The 18,031-nt window shown below is 48.9% G+C and overlaps 2 protein-coding genes across 4 annotated transcripts in view; both read right to left on the bottom strand.

Annotated features, from left to right (window-relative positions):
• Positions 1 to 27: 27 nt before the first annotated feature.
• PLPP5 (phospholipid phosphatase 5) lies at positions 28 to 8,939 on the bottom strand. The gene is made up of 7 exons (XM_008929918.3): positions 8,870 to 8,939; positions 3,737 to 3,845; positions 2,095 to 2,185; positions 1,913 to 1,976; positions 1,463 to 1,587; positions 941 to 1,111; positions 28 to 654 (listed from the first exon to the last, which is right to left on the bottom strand). The coding sequence occupies exons 2-7, from the start codon at positions 3,839 to 3,841 to the stop codon at positions 482 to 484; spliced, it is 729 nt and encodes a 242-aa protein (XP_008928166.2). The 5' UTR covers positions 3,842 to 3,845; positions 8,870 to 8,939; the 3' UTR covers positions 28 to 481.
• NSD3 (nuclear receptor binding SET domain protein 3) overlaps positions 7,602 to 18,031 on the bottom strand; it is a 27,113-nt gene continuing 16,683 nt past the window's right edge. Inside the window, exons 14-23 of one of the 3 annotated variants that reach the window (XM_029965011.1) lie at positions 16,507 to 16,656; positions 14,309 to 14,465; positions 13,568 to 13,770; positions 12,991 to 13,103; positions 12,271 to 12,540; positions 11,518 to 11,634; positions 11,277 to 11,418; positions 10,908 to 11,014; positions 10,360 to 10,564; positions 7,602 to 9,668 (exon numbers count right to left, since the gene is read on the bottom strand). In XM_029965011.1, coding sequence (XP_029820871.1) covers positions 9,427 to 9,668; positions 10,360 to 10,564; positions 10,908 to 11,014; positions 11,277 to 11,418; positions 11,518 to 11,634; positions 12,271 to 12,540; positions 12,991 to 13,103; positions 13,568 to 13,770; positions 14,309 to 14,465; positions 16,507 to 16,656 — 1,706 coding nt within the window. In that variant the 3' untranslated portion in view covers positions 7,602 to 9,426. Of the gene's footprint in view, positions 9,669 to 10,359; positions 10,565 to 10,907; positions 11,015 to 11,276; positions 11,419 to 11,517; positions 11,635 to 12,270; positions 12,541 to 12,990; positions 13,104 to 13,567; positions 13,771 to 14,308; positions 14,466 to 16,506; positions 16,657 to 18,031 lie in introns of those variants that run through there. The other 2 variants (XM_029965012.1, XM_029965013.1) reach the window with 2 other exon arrangements.

Below are 18,031 nucleotides of genomic sequence, written 5' to 3'. Positions count from 1 at the left end.
CTTGAAGTAAAGTTTTAGTACCACAGCTCATTACAAAAATTAAACTCCTTTATTTGGCGAATTAGAAAAAACTCAAGGCTGGCAGGTCCTGCACTTCATTTCCCAGGAGAAGGGCTGGGACAGCTCAGCTGGATTGCAGGGAGGTGACCAGTGGTGCTTCCTGGACTGGACACTAGGCCTCCCACCAGACTGGGCACACTGGATTGTCAGATTTTCCCAGTTCTTGCTTCAGGACCTTCATACCTGGACTGTCATCCTGCAAGGTGGCACCTCAAGTGCTCCCCTCGCTTCACGGGAGGCCCGAAGTGGAGGACACCTATAAAATTCCATTAAACGAAGCAACACAAGCCCCTGGGCAGGAGACTCACCGGCACTGCAGGGAACCCCTGCCTGGGGCTCATCCTCATCAGAACCACTGCTGAGCAGCCTCCCCAAAGCCTTGCCCTGCCCTGGCACCCAGGGATCAGCAGGACAGAGCCCATCACTGTATGTCCAGGTGGAAGCTGGGAGCTGGAGGCTTCTCCTCATGCACCGGCGGCGGTTTGGGCTTGGACAGAGACGGTTTGTGGCACATGGAGTCTGTCAGGGGAGGGTAGTACTGCCTGTAGCACAGGTATGCAAGCACCAAGCCCATCACGGAGCCAACCAACACATCTGTGGGCAAGACCAGAGGAGAGTTAACGACCCTTCACCCTCCCAAGCCTCCCTGCTGATGGAATTCTCCAGCAGCAGCTTTTCAGCTGGACCTGCAGCCTGACCCTCGGCTGTAAAACCAAGCTTGTATATATTTCAAAAACACAGAGAAAGGCATCAGTGCCCTGCAGGAGGCACCAGAATTACCACCAGAGGAGCAAGCAAACCCCCAGGTTGCTGTTGTGGGCCCTGAACAGCCCTGTGGCACCACGGCCCCACCCGGGTGCGCGGGCGGGCACGGACCCACCTTGCCAGTGGTGTTTGTAGTCGCAGGTGCGGGACACGGCGATGAGGGTGGCGAGGAAGAGCGGGAGGAGGAAGGCGCAGAGGCGCAGGGCCCGGCCCCCCCGGCCCGGAGTGAAGCTGTGCAGCTTCCCTGCCAGGTAGAAGGCAGAGAAGGCGAGACCGGCGAAGGCGACTGGAAGAGAACAGAACAGCATCAGCTCAGAAGAGCTCCGGGCTCTGCAGAGGGCCCTCAGTCAGACCCTCACCCTGTGGTGGAAGGGCTGCAAGGGGAGTCTCTCCTGCCCCTGTGAGCCAAGGGAAGCACCAGCTTGGGAGTGGTGATGGATCACAGAAGCTGGTACCCAGGGTTACAGACAGCTTCTGACCACATTTCTCACCCCACTGCTTTGCAGAGGGAAACCTGAGGCCCCTGACGAGGCCAATGAATGCAGCCAAAGCAAACCCAAGCTGCCCTCCCCACGGCTCCTGCTCTCCACAGCTCGCTGCCCAGGGCTGCAGCAGGAAGGGGAGGTGGAGCACTCACAGGACGCGTGTCCGCTGGGGAAGCTCTTGCGTCCCTCGCTCACTCGGCGGGAGTCCCCCGTGCACACCAGCTCCGCGTTGGCTCGGCCGTCCGGGAAGCAGCGGTAGAAGAAGTCGGGCCGTGGCCTGGGGCAGAGATGTGAAGCACAAAGTACACACAGCCATTGGTGTGGGCCCCCATGGAGCACCCACATCCCCATGCCAATGCAATCCTGCCCGGCACAGGTCTGAACGAGCCCCTCTGAGCGATGGCCGGACACAGCAGGTCCCCACCAGTGTTTGTTCTAATACTGAATTGTCTTTACAGACAGAAAAACCCACATCCTTTCCAGTGTGTCACACTGAGCTCCTAGCCCTGCTCTGGCTATTGCAGCTCTGCCCCCAGAGCAGACCTGCCTCCTCTCCCCTCCCCTCCCTGCACGGCACTGCTGGGAACCAGCCGGTCTCTCACCTCCCCACGACGAGCTTCAGGGCATTGGTAAAAAGCCCATTCAGTGCGAGAGCAAGGCTGGCAGCTGGGAGAGAGCAGAGGGGTCACATGAGCATCATCCCCACCCGAAAGTGCAGCTTCGAGGCACGTTCAGGCACGGGCAGGGCTCAACCTGCCGCCCTCTGGGACGAGGAGGAGCTCACCAAGGCAGGCTTCCCGCGTGTCCTCACGGTCGGCGCTCATGAACAGCCTCGCCAGCACGATGAGCAGCAGGGGAGACAGAAACGCAATGAACTGCACAAAGCAAGAAGATTTTTAGGTGCCAGTGAAACAGCTTTAAGCTCTCACAGAAAACCACAGCAGCTGCTCAAGAAGACTTCCCCTCCCCAAAGCCGAGCAGAAACCGTGCTCTCCAAAGGGCACTTCCATCAGAAGCACAAACCCATCCCAGCTGGATTTGCAGCAGGCCCCGATCAGCCCAGCATGTCCTCGGGTGCTCAGACAGCTCCTCTGGCTGGTTATTGGGGGTGTCCCCAGCCACAGCACCTCAGCTCTCCCCTCCCTGCCAGCCCCGACATTAGTGCCCTGTCAGCAGCACCCTCGCTCTGTCAGCAAAACCACTGAGCTGCTGACTCAGTTATCACCATTCCCATCTCAGCCCGACTCTGCCGGGGGATTTCACCCCGGGGCACCCACGGCCTGGCTGCCAGGCTGCCAAGGAGCTGCTCCCACCCGAGTTCTGGCATATGTTGTGCTTTACGCCACCAGTTCCAAATGCTACCCCTGAGGTTTTGTCCTTAATGTTCAGTGCTCACCTCTTGCAGAAAATCCCAAGTGCCATTTGCCAGGAAAAGCAGGAGCTTGCCCAACCCAGGAGCCACAGCCCCTGACCTCATACCTGCTTCAGAGGGAGCCAACCCCTCTGACATGCTGCTGGTCTCCTCAAGTCCTATACGGGGTTATGTCAAACCCTTTTCACAGAGCCTGGAGCCCTCAGGAAAACATTTCACAATAAAATGATAATAAACTCTGCTAAAAATAGCTGCTTTCAAGGAAAATGTTCCCTGATAGCGAGAGCTATGCTATCTTTGTGCTCCTGGGAATTTGGACGTGGAACGAGATTACGAACAACAGTGCAAAGTCCACACCAGTTTATAAACTTCAAATCCCAAAGACAAGCCTGGATGGTGGTAAAGCCTGAAAATATTATAAAAGTTACTGTAAGTCTTATCTAGTTTGTATTAATCTCACAGGATGGGCTGGAAGGTACCACTGGGGGCCATCCTGTCCAACCCCTCTGCTCAGGGTCCTCAGAGAATGTCACTCAGGACTGTGTCCAGGTGGATTTTGAGTGTCTCCAGGGAATGAGACTCCCCCTTCTCCAAGAAGCCTGTGCCAGTGCTCAATCACCCACGCAGGAAAGTTCTTTCTTGTGTTCAGGTGGAAATTCCTGTGTTTCAGTTTGTGCCTCATCCTCCACAGAGCAGAGCCCGGCTCCATCCTCCCAACCCCTCCCTTCAGCTATTTATCCACACGGATACAATATCCTGCCCTTTCAGCAACCTGCACTAGGAGCTCCAGGTATTGCAGTACAAGCCTTCAGCCAGCAGCTTTGCTTTAACAGGAGAGCTTATAATTAGAGAAAAAACAAAGTAAATGCAGGAAACACTGGCACGGGCTGCCCAGAGAAGCTGTGGATGCCACATCCCTGGAACTGTTCACAGCCAGGTTGGGTGGGGCTTGGAGAAACCTCGGCTGGTGGAAGGGGGGCATCCCCCATGGTGGGGGGGGACGACAAGATGATCTTTACGGTCCCTTCCAACCCCAAACACCCTATAAACTTACAAACATGAGGGCGGTGGGAACGTGGTCCACCTCAACGTAGGGGTTTTTATAGAGCCACATCTCCTCGGGCTGCACCACGCGCTGGAAGGGCGGCAGGAACTCCATGATCCTGGAACGAGACAAGGCAAATGAGCGCTGGGGCGGGCACGGGGGGGTCGGGGCGGGGGTCCGCGCACTCACCCGAAGGTGGCCGAGGAGCAGGGCCCGCAGCACGCGGTTCGGGCCGCCAGCTCCGCTCGCCCGCATGCCTTGCCCGCCCGACGAGCGCCACCGCCTCCGGGGCGGAGCGAGCGCCAAGCCTCCGCTCCCTTTCCCGGAGGCAGGAACCGCCGGAGCCGGGAGTCCCGTTATCCATCCCCCCACCCCAAACCCCCCCGCCGCGAGACGGAACTGAGTCATCTCATCGTTGGAACATTCAGAACGATTTATTGAAGTCAACCTCAAGCAAAAATTTTCAGATCAGTGGAATGTCATTAAAAACCTTTCCAAAGGAATCCTCACGGAAAAGCAAAAAAAAAACAAAAACAAAAACAAAAACTGAAAACAAAACCAAACAAAAGAAACAAACAAAAACAAACAAACCAAAAAAACCACATCTGTATTCCAGAGTATTTGTCAAATAAAATAATAAAAAAAAAAGGCAACATCTCAGTAAATAGAATGTACAAAAATTATATGTTCTACCATCACACACAGTCAGTAAGAAGCTAAAATATTACAGGCAAGTCTCGATACGCTCTACCTAGAGGACAGGAGCTATCTATGTACAGGGAACCAGCTTTACAGGCTTCACACTATGCAAGAGGACAGAGGCCAACACAAACCCCCCAAAATATCGGATATCTCAAAGTCTATGCGGCAACATCAAGTCATGATACAGTAATGCCCCGTGGGATCGGACACTCCTCCTTAGTGTCAGGGCTGCGTCAGCGTCCAAAAACTCCTCCAGACCGACTTGGGTGAATATCGATGCTTTGCTAGTAAAGACTCGAGTGATTTCGTTAAAATAACATTTCACAGAATCTACAAAGTTTGTTACAGATAAACAAAGTCTACAGAAATAACAACTCTACAAAGGTCCATCTTACAGAGCACGTGGGGATGGAGGCGGATCCGCAGGGATCTGTGTTTGTGCAACATCACTCGCGTGGAGACAAACGGGTTGGGGTCCTCACAGCACCCCAGATGCAAATCCCCCCCACCCCCTGGCTCAAACGGGACGTGATCACCCCGGGGGCTGTGGCAACACCATTGGCTCGTTGGAAAAGTGACACAGACAGAGATACAGCTCCACCTGGGAACAGGGAACCTGGGGGGTCATCCAGTCTGTTTATGACCCAACGCCAGTGAGAACTGCTCGGTGGGGGCCTCTGAGGGACCCCCACTCCGTTGGGATCTCCGGAGGGGACCCCACTCCGTTGGGATCTCCGGAGGGGACCCCAGGCAGCCGCCTGGCCCCCAGAGCTGGCGGTGGCATGGGGAGGGCACAGCCCCAGGGAACAGGGAGTGGTGAATGGCTTTGGCAAATTAGTACATGTTTTCCCTTTTTGATTCACATTAATCACAGAAATCCCCTACACAAAGCCCAGTTCCAGCTCCCCACCTCCCGCTCCAGAACGACGAGACCCCTCCCAGGGGAACAGGGACCTGAGCTGCTCACTCAGGAACACAGTATCACAGGGAACAGCTTTGCTTTTCTTCGTTTTCCCTCAGAACAACACTGGGAACACATCCAGCGTGTGTAGGAGTGTATTGTAAGTGCAAACTGTTTTTGCTACACAAAGAGAAACGGCGGGGAAAGCTGATGGGAACGGGAAGCAAAGGGACAGCATCGCTCCAAGGTCGCCGTCTCCCACGCAACACCTGGTGAACACACACCTCCGAGACAGCTTCCAAACCCTCCCGTTTGCCGGGGATCCACTGCACAGCGGGAGCAGGAAGGAACTTGGGGGGGAAGTCAAGGACATTTTCAATGCAGTTATACAAAAAATTATGTATAAATAAAAAAAAAAAAAGCTGTAAAAGGAACCGCAGAGCTTCAAGTACATTAAACCCTGAATTCATGAGGCAGAGGTTTCCATGTTAAAGTGACTTCTCCGTACCAGCGTCGGACACCCCCATCCCACCCTCCCCCCCTCCCCGCCCACATAATTCTGTAAAGTTTCAATATATACAGATTTTATGCTCATTGATAATTATGTTTAGTAATTGTGTCTTTCCCACTCTATCCTGAAATTAAGATACAAGAAGTTGGGTTTTTTTTATAAGAAAGGCCAAAAATCCACATTCCAGCCCTATTACTCCATTTGAACAGATTCTCCAAGACCATGTGGTGACCAGAGAAGGTGATTTGCCCACAAAATTGCCTTCCTGAGCTGCAAATGCCTTCAACAGTCTACAGACAGGACAAGTCTACACAATAATCCGACAGCTACAACAGCAAATGCTTGCACTGTGTGTTCAGAAGTGATGGAACCAGCCTCTGCACCACTGGAATCACAAAATCATGGAATTCTACCTTCTAGACTCATCTGGCCAAGGGCTGCAGGACATCTGGTGCTGTGCTCAGGAGCAGCTGCAGAGGAAAAGCTCCAGTAAAGCACAGACTCCATCACCTGGGCAGAGCAGCTCAGGCACTGCCCAGGTGCCACAGCTGGAGGCAGGGGGTCACCAGAAGCATGGGGCCCACCCCGAAAATTCAACACAAAACTATGGGAAAAGTGTGCCAGTGTGTTCCCATGAAGGAACAACCGACAGGCTGGAACAGCACGTTGCAGCTCTCCACCAAAATCACCAGTTCTGTGGATCTCCTCCAGGCCTCAGCATGAAGCGACCAAACTATCCAAGATTCCTTACTTTGGAGCCCACACAAATTAATTCAGCAGCTGCCTTCCCCTCTGCTGAAGCCACTTCATCAGAACAGCTGTGCAATTTTCTCCTTACAAAGGAATTGCACTAAGGAATAGCATTCTGGTTACTCAGTCTGCAAAGACGTGGTTAAAATATGCATTTTAACATCTGAGTCTGGCACTCAGAACAGCCCCTCCAGTCACCAAGATACTCTGAACTGGCATCTTCTCATCTCACAACGTTAAAGCCTTTTGAAAGATTCACCTTCTCTTCATTTCAGTGTTTTGTTCACAAACTGCACAACCTCACAAACCATCTCCTGTTTTCCCTTCCGAGTTCAAGGCCAGCTGTTGGCTGTTATTAATCATTTTTTTTTTTTTTTGGTGGAAAAAAGAAGCACCTGTAAGAAGTTTGAACACAAAGCAAACCAAGACATCGAGTGGGGTGGCACAGGAGGAGCAGCAGCCTCAGTCACAGCATTTGACAAGTTTTAAGCCTTCTGTGGCCCTCCCCTCCCCTGTGACTTTCAGTGCTCCAGCACAGCCCCACAGCACGACCAAGCTGGGCACTGATGGTCCTGTTCAACACTCCCGAGGTGTCCTGGTGCTGCCACACCACTTCCTTCTGCTCAGCAAGTCACCATGGACACAGAATGAAGGGAGCAGGTTGGTGCCCTCACATGGCAGGGTGATATTAACAATATATCATATGTATATTATATATATTTTAGATATAATATATATATAATGTATCGCTGATACCTGCAACATCAGAATGCTCTGACTTCCCAGGAGAAAACCACTGAACTTTATCAAGCCTAGTAAATCATATAAAGGGAACACCTCAGGCCCCACGAATGCTGTAGCAAGAGCAGTGTTTGGAATTTCTGAGAAGGTTAAACATCCTCAGCAAGGAGCTTAAAAAGAGACATTTCTCACACAAAATGCTCAGAAAAATAAAATCCTTTTTTGTAAAAAATACCAAAATCCAGCACTGCTTTCCAGCAGGGTTAGTGTCAGACCCTCACCAGAGCACAGCCCAGGGCATGAAGTGCTTTAGAGGTCCCAGCAGCTGCTGCCCCAGGGCTGCCCCAGACACCCACAGGTTCTGCCTCCCAAGGGTGTCAGAGCTGAGCCCGTGGCACAGCAGCTGCTCAGGGACTGTAGTGTATCCTGTCATTCTACAATTGCACACACACACAAAAAATAAAAAACTTTCCCCTGTACATAAATTTGAGGATGAGAAGGACACTGGGCAGAGGCAAGGCGTGTTCTAAATCCCACATGGACTTTTTCAGCCCATTTCCTCGATCTGAGAATTCCCCATGTTCCCGCAGGTTTGTGTAAGCAGTTTTCCAGAGGCAAGGTTCTTAATTCCAAGGCTGAATTCAGCCAGATGCCAGCAACACTTGATTATTTTCAATACCCACAAGCAAAGGCTGGCAGGGAACAGCTTTTATCAGCACACAAGTCAGAAGCACTGGCTGCACCAGGGCAGGGGTGACACACAGTGCGTGGTGAGATCATGGGCTGGGGGAAGAGGGTCACCAAAACTAACTCCAGCCTGGGGACACCAGTGTCCCATGGCTCCTTGCACAAACAAATGGAGGAAAATAGGTTTTCTAAAGAAAATCTGGAGCAGGAACCGACCTAAGCCACTTCCAAAGCCTCGCTGAAGGAGTCTGTCTCTGCTTAACAGAGGAAATCCAAGACAGAACCATCTCCTGAGGCCCCAGCTGGCTGCTGGATACGGCCCATTACCCAGACACAAAATACCCTGTTCATCAAGGAAGTGCTGAGATGTTCCTCAGCTCCACTAACAACGAAGATTAAAGTTAGAAAATTCCTCTCAGCAAAAAAAAATAAAACCTAAACGTTCAATCAAAACCAACACGCACATGGGTCGGGTCCCTTATGTGCCCAAGTCTTCCCTGAAGCCACGGGGAGCCTGAGAAGGCAGCACTGAAGAATCACACTCAGTACCAGTGGCAGATGACAAACTCACCAGCGGGACTAACCAGCTCTGAGACTGGGAGCCTCTCCTGCCTGGGAATGGTTCCCAAACTGGGTGGGATAAAGAAAGAAACGACCACTGTGCAACTGAACTCTGAATTTTCACCTATCTGCAAACACCCATTGCAGCTCTGGAGCAAGGAACCACCACTTCCCTCCTTAAACACTGCCAGGCCTTGTGTTACAAGCACTTCCAAGAAGTCACACACCTGATTTCTCACAGGAAAAGCTTCACAATAATATTCATAACTTAATACGAGAGACAACCTACCTTCTCCAATGCCTTTAACAATAAGTACTGGAACAGAGGCATTTCAGAGTCACCTGGTCTGACACCCACACCTGTCTGTTTGGCATCTCAGCGTTACAGAGGGGGGAAACTTTGCTCTTTCCATAAACTAGACACAAAAGTTACATTGGCTTCTCTGTTTTGTTTTCAAAGACACATTGACTGATCAAAGCCAGATCTTCAACACCCTTTCAAAATTAAATAAATAAATATGTTGCTATGCTTTTCTTTCTACACTCAAAGAACATTATTTTAAACAGAATATTCTTTTCACTGTCAAAAGGTCTACGGTTTTCTTCGAAGGCCAAGACGTTCCTGGTTTCCAACAGTAAGAGCTGCTGTAGCACATTCAAGGGTAAAAGAAAGACCAAACAATAAAACCCAAACACCACTGCCTGGTTCTGCTCGCTCAGGTCAATGGTCCCGTCCCAGCTCACACACGACGGCTCCGAGGACAGACTGAGCGTGGCATCGCAGTCTCTCCGAGTTCGTCGCCTGTTGCCCCTCTTCTCCCCTCCCACGTTTGTCTTTAACCAAATTCACTCCTTTGCCTCTTCCACAGCATTCTGTGCTTCCAATTTGCACTTGATCTTGCTCCAGTACTCGGGTGCCACAGGAGATTTGGGGTCGTGTGCGGAGCAGCAGAGGCGGCCGTCCAGCGCCGACGGCACCAGGGCTCCCTTCTCGTGATCCTTACAGAAGGAGTGGGGGCAAAACTCACAGAAGGAAACAGCAGGATTGCTACAGACGTCGCACTGATGCCATGGACATTCCCACTTTCCTGGGGATGGGAGGAGAGAGAGACATGAAGCTGGAATTAGTGCATTTTGGGGACAACACCGGCCTTTAACCCTCACTCCATGTTGGAATTGCTCAGATGAACGCAAAGAAAAATCAGCTCTTAAGGTGGCTGCTACTTCTTCTCACTGACAAGAATCTGACTAGACACAGTTTATTTTGCATTTTTTAGGCCTCTCTTGGCACAAAACACTGCTGCATGCATAACCAGAGCTTAAAACAGTAAGAACTACCCCCTCTGACACCAAGGCACCAAATATCCTTGCAAGATGGAGTTTGTTTTATACATTTTCCTGATTTGTGAGCATCTCTCATTGCTCTGGACACTGCCCTGCTCAGAGGGTACCTCCAAAGGAAGCTTTAGTTATGTTGGCTTTGTGAGTGTTTGAACTGTCATTTGATTTGTGCTTGGTCACCCTGGGACACCAAGATGATGCTTGTGTTCCAGTCAAAGTAAGAGGAGGAAACTGGATCCAAGAAAGAGATGCAACAAGAACAACATCAGAAAGCATGACAAAGCCTCTGCCCATCAGTTCTATTTAGAAACAGTCACCTGCTGTACTGCTACAAGTGAGTGGTATTGCAAAAGCAAATATGCTGGCCTTCATGTAAATAAACACTGAATTTCAGCTCAAACAGGAAAAGAGGAACAAGAGCCACACAACTGCTCTTACCAAAAGGTGGTTGAGTCAGGTTAAGGCATAGGAGGTGGTACGCTTTGGGACAGTCCTTCTTATCACACATGACCAGCTCTCCCCCATCTCCACACTGGAAACAGTTGTCTTCGTGCATCTGCTTCTGTTCTGTTTTTATTTTCCGTTTCTTCTGCTTTAACTTTGCATTCTTCACCTTCTCTTCATTTGCCGTTGCAAACGCTGTCTAACAAGGACAAAATCACAGCACACGGTCACTTAGAAACCCCTGGCATTAAAATCTACTTTGGGTTATTATTTGCATGAATTCTGCTTAAATTAGATCCACTCAAAAAAGTTGTTAAGCTGTAAAGCCAGAAGTGCCCATCCAGATGTTTCTGAATTAACAGTCTGGTAAATTAACAACTTCCCCCCAGACACAACAGCACTGCAGGGCACACTGTAAAATCCTTAGGGACTTCCAAGGGTGGAAAGTACTACATAGGTTAAAGAGTTAAATAAATCAACCCCCTCTCTTTGCCCTAGGAAGTTTCCAGATTTGGGAGAAGCTTCCCTGTTCATCCAGGTACCTTGGGACGCACTCCCAGGAAGCCGCTGCAGTTCTCTGCTCCGCAGTGGCACTCGGTCCTGCCATTGCCCAGGCAATCCAGGTTGTAATTGAACGTTAACTCCATTCCTGCAAGTCAGAGAAAGCCAATTCACCCCCACGGACACTGAGGAGCAACAGGCCTGTGACAGTGACAATTTATCAGTGTTTGTAACCCTCAGACCCCTGCTAAAACTGGAACCTAAATATTGTCTCCACTCCGACGAATGACAAAGTTCCTAAACACGCCTCTGGTATTAAGTAACTTTAAAGAAAAAGAACATGATTCCAAGTGAGGAACTTGGCCATCGCAAGACAAAAGCAAACATGACAAACAGTGCCATCCTTTTACCTGCAGGAATGTCACAAAGAGCAAACAGTCCAACTCTAATGTCACCATTCACTGTCCACTTCTGTGTTTCACAGTTTGGGTTACAACTATGGTTCATAAAACGGGAGTAGTTCCCCTTTGGGCCAGCATCTATTATTCGGTCCTTCAAGGAAAAAGACAAAGATGTGTTCAGTACTTACAAAGGAAACAAGGTTTCCTGCTGACCAGTGACAGTTTATAAGGAACAATAAATAATACTCACCTTGGTCACAGTTAACATATAAAAATTGGTGACGCTGTTCTCGTGGGCACGTTTGATCCGCAGCCGGCACTCCTCCTCGTCAATGAGCTCCCCAACATACTCATTCACAAATTCACCCTGCAGAGGGAAGGAGAACAAACATAAGAAACCCATGCACCCTACTCACGAGGAAAGTATTTCCTATAAAACCCACTCTAATCATCACAAAAAGTGTTACACTTTAATGGTCTCATAGGCACAACTGGAATATGTGCACCAGGTACTTGCTGTCCAAGCAATAAACCCCCTCAGAATAAAAGGCAGCAGAGCCCAAGCCTGTTCCTGCACTCACTGACAAGACAGTCATCAGTTCCCTAAAATCCTTACAACTTTCCTGTTTTCCTTTAAAAAGGACAATGTGACAATATTAACGGACTCCTCAGGAACGGAAACTGTAACAATAATTATTTTCATTACATACTTCACTTTCATTTTCACGAAACACAGATTTAAAAAATCGTAAGTTTCATAAAATGAATGGCTAAAATTCACATTTAAAAGTAGCCCTACAAGCCAACAGGTGTTCTGAGGGAACTCAGAAGAGCTGGGACGTGACTGACACCATGACACAAGGAGTCAATGTCGAGCCCTGGGTGCAGCCAGGCTAAAAGGTTAAAACACTCACAGTGCACTCGCTGGAGGTGCAGAACGCCATGTTTTCACCCAGCTCCACCCTGAGATGGCTGTGACAGCCTTTGTGCTGGGTCACTGTACCTTTTTAATGCTCCTTTTGGTCCTGAGGCCCCAGCCGCGGCGCTCGGTTTTGATGATCTCGGCGTCGGGGTAGAGCCTCTTGGTGAAGCACTGGTTCTGGCAGCGCTCCCCGGCCGGGCACACCTGGGGGTGGCACTCGTACTGCAGCATCCTGTTCAGGCACTCCGACTCCAGCCCACACGGGTTCTCGTCCGAGGGCTTGCAGTTACACCGGGGGATCTCCGACAGGTCGGCCACCTGGATCTGAACCTTCCCTATCACCTTGTTGGACTGGGGAACAAAGGAGGAGAAGAACAGAGGGTGAAGACAATGCACAAGGAACAAAGAGTCAACAACTGACATGAGGAGGTAAGAAAATAATGATTCCATCCTGTGTTTTAATGGCACTGTAAGACAGAACAAAGTATTGGTGAAAAGAACAGCAAAACGATCTGTGTGAATTTCTTTAAGCTTCAATTGCTGCAAGCACTGGTTTAACTCAGAATCGTGGAATCATAGAATGGTTTGGGTTGGAAGGGACCTTAAAGTTCATCCCATTCCAACCTCCTGCCATGGGCAGGGACACCTTCCACTAGCCCAGGTTGCTTCAAGCCCTGCCCAACTTGGCCTTAGACACTGCCAGGGATGGGGTAGCCAAAACTTCTCTGGGCATACTTACTCATGCATAGGTCAACTTACTCATACATAGGTTAAAAATAGAAAAGAAAGAAGCCAACTCACTTTAATGTGTTTATAGGGCGGAGGTTTCCTTGAATTCCTTTCAATTTCCAATGCCTCTTTGCTTTCTCTTTGTGCTTTCAGCTCCTGGAAGCGCTTTGCTGCTTCTTCAAGTGCTGTGCAGGGAGTTCAGAACAGAGAGCAATTAGCCCCAGCTGCTGCTAATCAAACATGTACATGTATCTATTTAGATTTTTTTTTTTTTTTAATGCTAGGAATAGAACTGTATTAACAAAAAGACAAGCTAAAAATGAGTTATTGCTCTTTATCATGAATCTATCATCAGGTACTTTCAGCAGGTACCGAGATACTGAACAATGATCCCATGCAGCAGAGCCCAAGCTCCATCTTAACATTTCCCAGTTTGTGGAAGAACTGAACTGGCCCACAACAACACACAATGAGTAGGCACTTAAAGAAACACATTTTTATCTGCAGTCAAGGGATCGACACAATGCTTGGATTTCACGTGAACACAGAACACTAGTCACATAATAATCCCATGCAGGTTAAGTGGTGATGGAGACACAAACACGTGGAATTTTTGTCATAAACCACTATAAACTTTGTTTGATTTTACCTTTCTTGAAGGTCTTGTTAATACTAGTTTGCCCCTCAGCAAAGCTTTTATCTCCTTCAACATAAGGGAAAACTCTGCCCTGGTGTACCCAATAGTAGTCATGTGAACCAAAGAAAAATACTGGGAAGTCCCCGATATCATGTTTGAGGCCCTGTATGTTGAGAGGCACAGACCTGGGATTGCAGATCTCTGCTGGCCACCACCTGCAGAGGAGGAGAAAAAAGAACAGTATAAGTTCCCCGAACCAGAGCTTCCCACCTTCCCTAATGGGACTGAGAAGTAAAAGTCAGTTTTCCTTTCATAAGGAAATGAACTCCTTCCTCACGCAGCCACGGCTCCCTCTGGCAACACCTGGGAAGCTCCATGCAAAAACACAAGCAAAGTTCCTGTTCCAAATTTTGGAAAAGCATCCGTGGCCTGAGAGTGGGTTTCTAGGACGCCCTGTAAACACCTGCATTGCTGCAGGTGAGCAAAGCAAACACCAGCAAGGACTCCAAGCCAGCCCCTGGTGTTCTGTGTCGTGATCACACTCTGCAGAGCAAAGGGAAGTGCAGTCCCGTGTCCATCCCTGCCTGGGAACAGCAGGAGAATCGCATTTCAAGGGTGACATCCATGTCTGACACACAGCAGATGAATTACTGTATTTCCAGTACCTGTTCACAACAACTGAGCTGCTTCATTTCCTGCGATTCCAGAGTACATTAAACCCCCACAGCATTAAAACCCCCTTGGTGAACTTGCCTGTAATTCCCAAGCTTGACCCAAACGATCTGCTTGTACCGCAGCTTCTTCCCAGCTTTACAGTCATTGCAATTCCAGCATCCCTCAGGCATTTCTATGCTGAGACACTCGGGGTGGAAGGAAGCTGGGCAGGACTCACAGCACAACAGTTTGCCACCTTGAAACAAAGAAGCCCTGCTTGGTTTGTAGAAGTCAGGATTTGCTCCCCCGGTGCACAGCAATCGACACTCACTTTAAATCATCCGCTCTACATTCCCACTGCCCCACAGAAAAATGGCAAAAGAGAGGGATCGAGTCAAACTTAACAATGTTGGTTAAAAAAAGGACCGCAGTGCTTCATCTAAGGGCAAGTCGTGACTCTTAAGTGCATCAGACACACAAAAAAGCAGCTGAGGATTTCAACACGAGGTGACTGGCAGGAGGAGCACCATCCCTGAGGGAAGCACTGCAGCTGAGAGCAGTGCTGCCAGCTTTGATTCCCTTGCTGGTGGCCAAAACAACGAGAACCCCCCCACGTTTTTAAGGAATCCTTTTTCAATCAACATTGTTGTGACCGAATCCCCAGCAATCATTAGTGAGTACCAACCCCACAGCCTATAGGTTGATCAATGCTTTTCTGCAGCAAGGACAGGAAAAAGAATTGTAATAAAAGTGTGTTTATTCCACAAGAAGAGGTTTACCAGGATGAGCCCAGTACATAAAGCACAATGAGACACACATGAGTTGTCCCCATCCCAAAATTCCTGGTGCACAGAGGGAACCTCAGTGTGGAGATTCATGTGAATTTCTGAGGTTTACACTTATTTGGGCAAAAGTTGTTTTGCCTGTCTCACATTTTGGCAGCTGTATTAGGTGTGGAGAGCCACAGCACATCTCTAAGCCACCCTCAGCAAAGTAACTCATACAATATGACTCGATACATTACATATATTATAATATTTTATATATGTAGGTATATAAATATATCTATATACATTTTTATAGATATATGTATATTTAAAAATCAACAAGTTTTTGTGTCTACATGGAAAATCTGGGAGAGACTTGAGAGTATTCAAAGCAATTTTCAATCACAATATCAAAAGAGGTGTGAATAGTCACTTTCAAACCTTTATCAGAAAATCTTGTCCACCTATAGACTTCCCAAAATATTGTTGCATTGATTGATCGTTGCATGTCACAATGAGCATTCCTTAAACAATCCAGTTGCATGACCAACACTGTATTTCCTCTGCTAAAACCAGTAAAATCCAGCCATAAGGAGTCTCCAGAGCTCCCCAAACCCACAATGAAATTTTTGAAGTGTTTTTTTGCAAATGTAATTTCAGAGGAAGTACAGACAAATTACTGAAACATTATCCGAGATGGGAAAATGTCAAGAGATGCAAAAAATCAAACAAATCAAACACAAAACTGTCAGTGCTGAGCAAGAAAAAACCCAACATTGCTCTCGGGATGCATTAGGCAGATATGGCTCAAGCTAAGCACAGGGCTCAAAATAATTCTTGTTCTCAGGAATTACAGGACTACTGGAAGCCATCGCTCTAGAGATGCTCAGAACAACCTGCCTTGGGCTGGGGAATGGGGCACTGGCTGTGAACACTCTCAGGGAATCAAATTTCTGTGGGGAATTTGGGTGGTGGAGGTGGGACACAAGGCCCAGGGACTAGAGGGGACACACACAGGTCAAACCTCGCTGCCTTTTCCCTCTGGATGGACACAGCACCCTCCCTTGTCCAGCCCCAAATGTCCTCTCTTCTCTCAGGCTCTGCACAAGACCCGAACCAGCACATCCCCCCTCTCCTTCCACACCTCAAATCAATTTAAGAAGTGGTTTTACATCATCCAGGGAAACACTGAACTGCAACAGTATCGAGATCCATTTGCCTCCTCTTCACATTGCTGTGCAAAAGCAAACACCAGCTCCCTGAAGCTGGAACAGGCCAGGCCACATACAGGGTGACTGAACCTCTTCCAGCGAGAATTTAGTGACAGCAATTATTTTAAGCCCTTTTGTAATTAAAAAAAAAAATGAATTAAAAAAAAATTGCCAACATGAACACAGGTTCACAATAACCATGAGTGAAGGTCACTGAAAGCAGTCAGTGTGGGGACAAGCAGACATTTCTCCGTTGATTTAGAGAGAAAAAATAGAAAAAGCAAAAGTAAATTAAAGAGAAAGAAACTATTTTGGTTACCTTTCTCACATTTCTTTTTGGAAGCTGACGAAGGAGGAGGAATCATAGGTAATTTCATCAACTCAGCACGATTTGACTCATTCAGTAGGTAGTGGGACTTATAGGCATAGGAACTGAACAGGGGGTCTGAATGGTCCTGCACTACCAGCCCTATACGAAACAAACAGAAAGAGATGAGTTGCAATGAAACTACCCATGATTCCATGGAGGAAAAATCAAATAAACCCAATGACCACCTCTAATGCGTATGTGGGAACGAAAAAAAGGATAAAATGAAGAAAACGGAAAGTCTGACAGAAAGTTTCTTTGCTAACAAAGAGGTTGTGTTGGAGAGACTCGACTGGAAAGTCTTGTGCTGAACAAGGTGCTTCTAAGTTGAATTTCAGTTGTGCTTTAACCCCTCAATTGTGCATCTATAGAAAAGCACAAGAAAGGCACCAGTTGGATCTGTGGGCTCCCCTCTCCCTCCCACAAGGCAAAAGGAAGCCCCTCTGCAGAGCTGGGGGTGACAGTCAGCGCAGCAGGATCGAGCTCGGAGCTGGGGCTGCAAACAGAACACTCAGACTTCGGGTAAGAGAATTCTCCATCCCTCGCTACAAACCTGCCCCTGAGATCTCGGCTGTAGAGGGGTTTTGCCTCTGTAGCTGTGCTGGAAAACAACGAGGGGGGTCAGTGTTCTGCAAGGCACCAAGGGGGAAGCACAGAGGGAGGTTCTGTCCTAGCCCGTGGTGGTGAAGCTTCCTGACCCTGCCCACCAGGGCTGCTCCAGAGCAGTCCAGCACGGTGTTCCCTGCGTGCCCCATTCCAAGCCAGGCCTGTGCATTTCTGTCCTTCTCCACCAAGAAGAGATTCTCCTGTTGCTCCAAAGAGCCCAGGTGAGAGCCCAGAGCTACAGAGCAGAAGCGTTTGGCCAGAAACTCACGGGAAGAGCAGAGCAACTGAGCCCCAAAGAAGCAGGAAAGATGAGCTACCGAGAGAGCCCCCGGTTCTTTCCCTGGGGGACACACAGCTGAGGGCTGTAAAGAAGCTCTTGGAACAGGGTGGCTAAAATAGTGCTGTAAGGAGAACAGTGTCAGCCCACCTGGACACACATCCTCAAGAGGATTCCTAAAACAAGGACGACCTACACATGCCATCATGAACTGTGACGTGCTTAACGGAGGGCACCACGGGAGGGTGGATAGTACTTCACCATAAGCAAGTTTCCATATTTTATAGATTGTCTCACATCTACATTCCTCACTTCAGTAACTGCACCTAAATCCAAAGTCCCTGGTTCTGATAGCAACTAACACTAATTAAATCCCCGCTCTCACACAAGAGATGCCCAAGGATCTCTAAAGCATTGAGTTCCCTGTTCCTTTCTGAGCAAGTGCTCAGTGCTCCTGCCCCAGGTGCTGTTCTCAGCACTCTGGCTCCTCATTCCAGTTTGGCCTAGTGGAAAGAAACCGCACAAGAATGTTCTGGAAGAACAAGTAGAGAGTTGCTGTAAGACACAGAGGATTCAGGTAGCAGCAGTGGTTTG

The sequence above is a fragment of the Manacus vitellinus genome, unplaced genomic scaffold (genome assembly GCF_001715985.3).
Source record: "Manacus vitellinus isolate BGI_N305 unplaced genomic scaffold, ASM171598v3 scaffold_87_pilon, whole genome shotgun sequence".
NCBI lineage: Eukaryota > Metazoa > Chordata > Aves > Passeriformes > Pipridae > Manacus > Manacus vitellinus.
This window is presented reverse-complemented; position numbering and strand designations above follow the sequence as displayed.

Excerpts from the sequence above, each read along its gene's own strand:
- PLPP5 (XM_008929918.3), bottom strand. The coding sequence starts at position 3,841 with ATGGAGTTCCTGCCGCCCTTCCAGCGCGTGGTGCAGCCCGAGGAGATG. Across the intron at positions 1,588-1,912 it reads CTGAAGCTCGTCGTGGGGAG|GCCACGGCCCGACTTCTTCT; the intron begins GTGAGAGACCGG and ends TCTCTGCCCCAG. Across the intron at positions 1,112-1,462 it reads CCCCAGCGGACACGCGTCCT|TCGCCTTCGCCGGTCTCGCC; the intron begins GTGAGTGCTCCA and ends GTTCTCTTCCAG.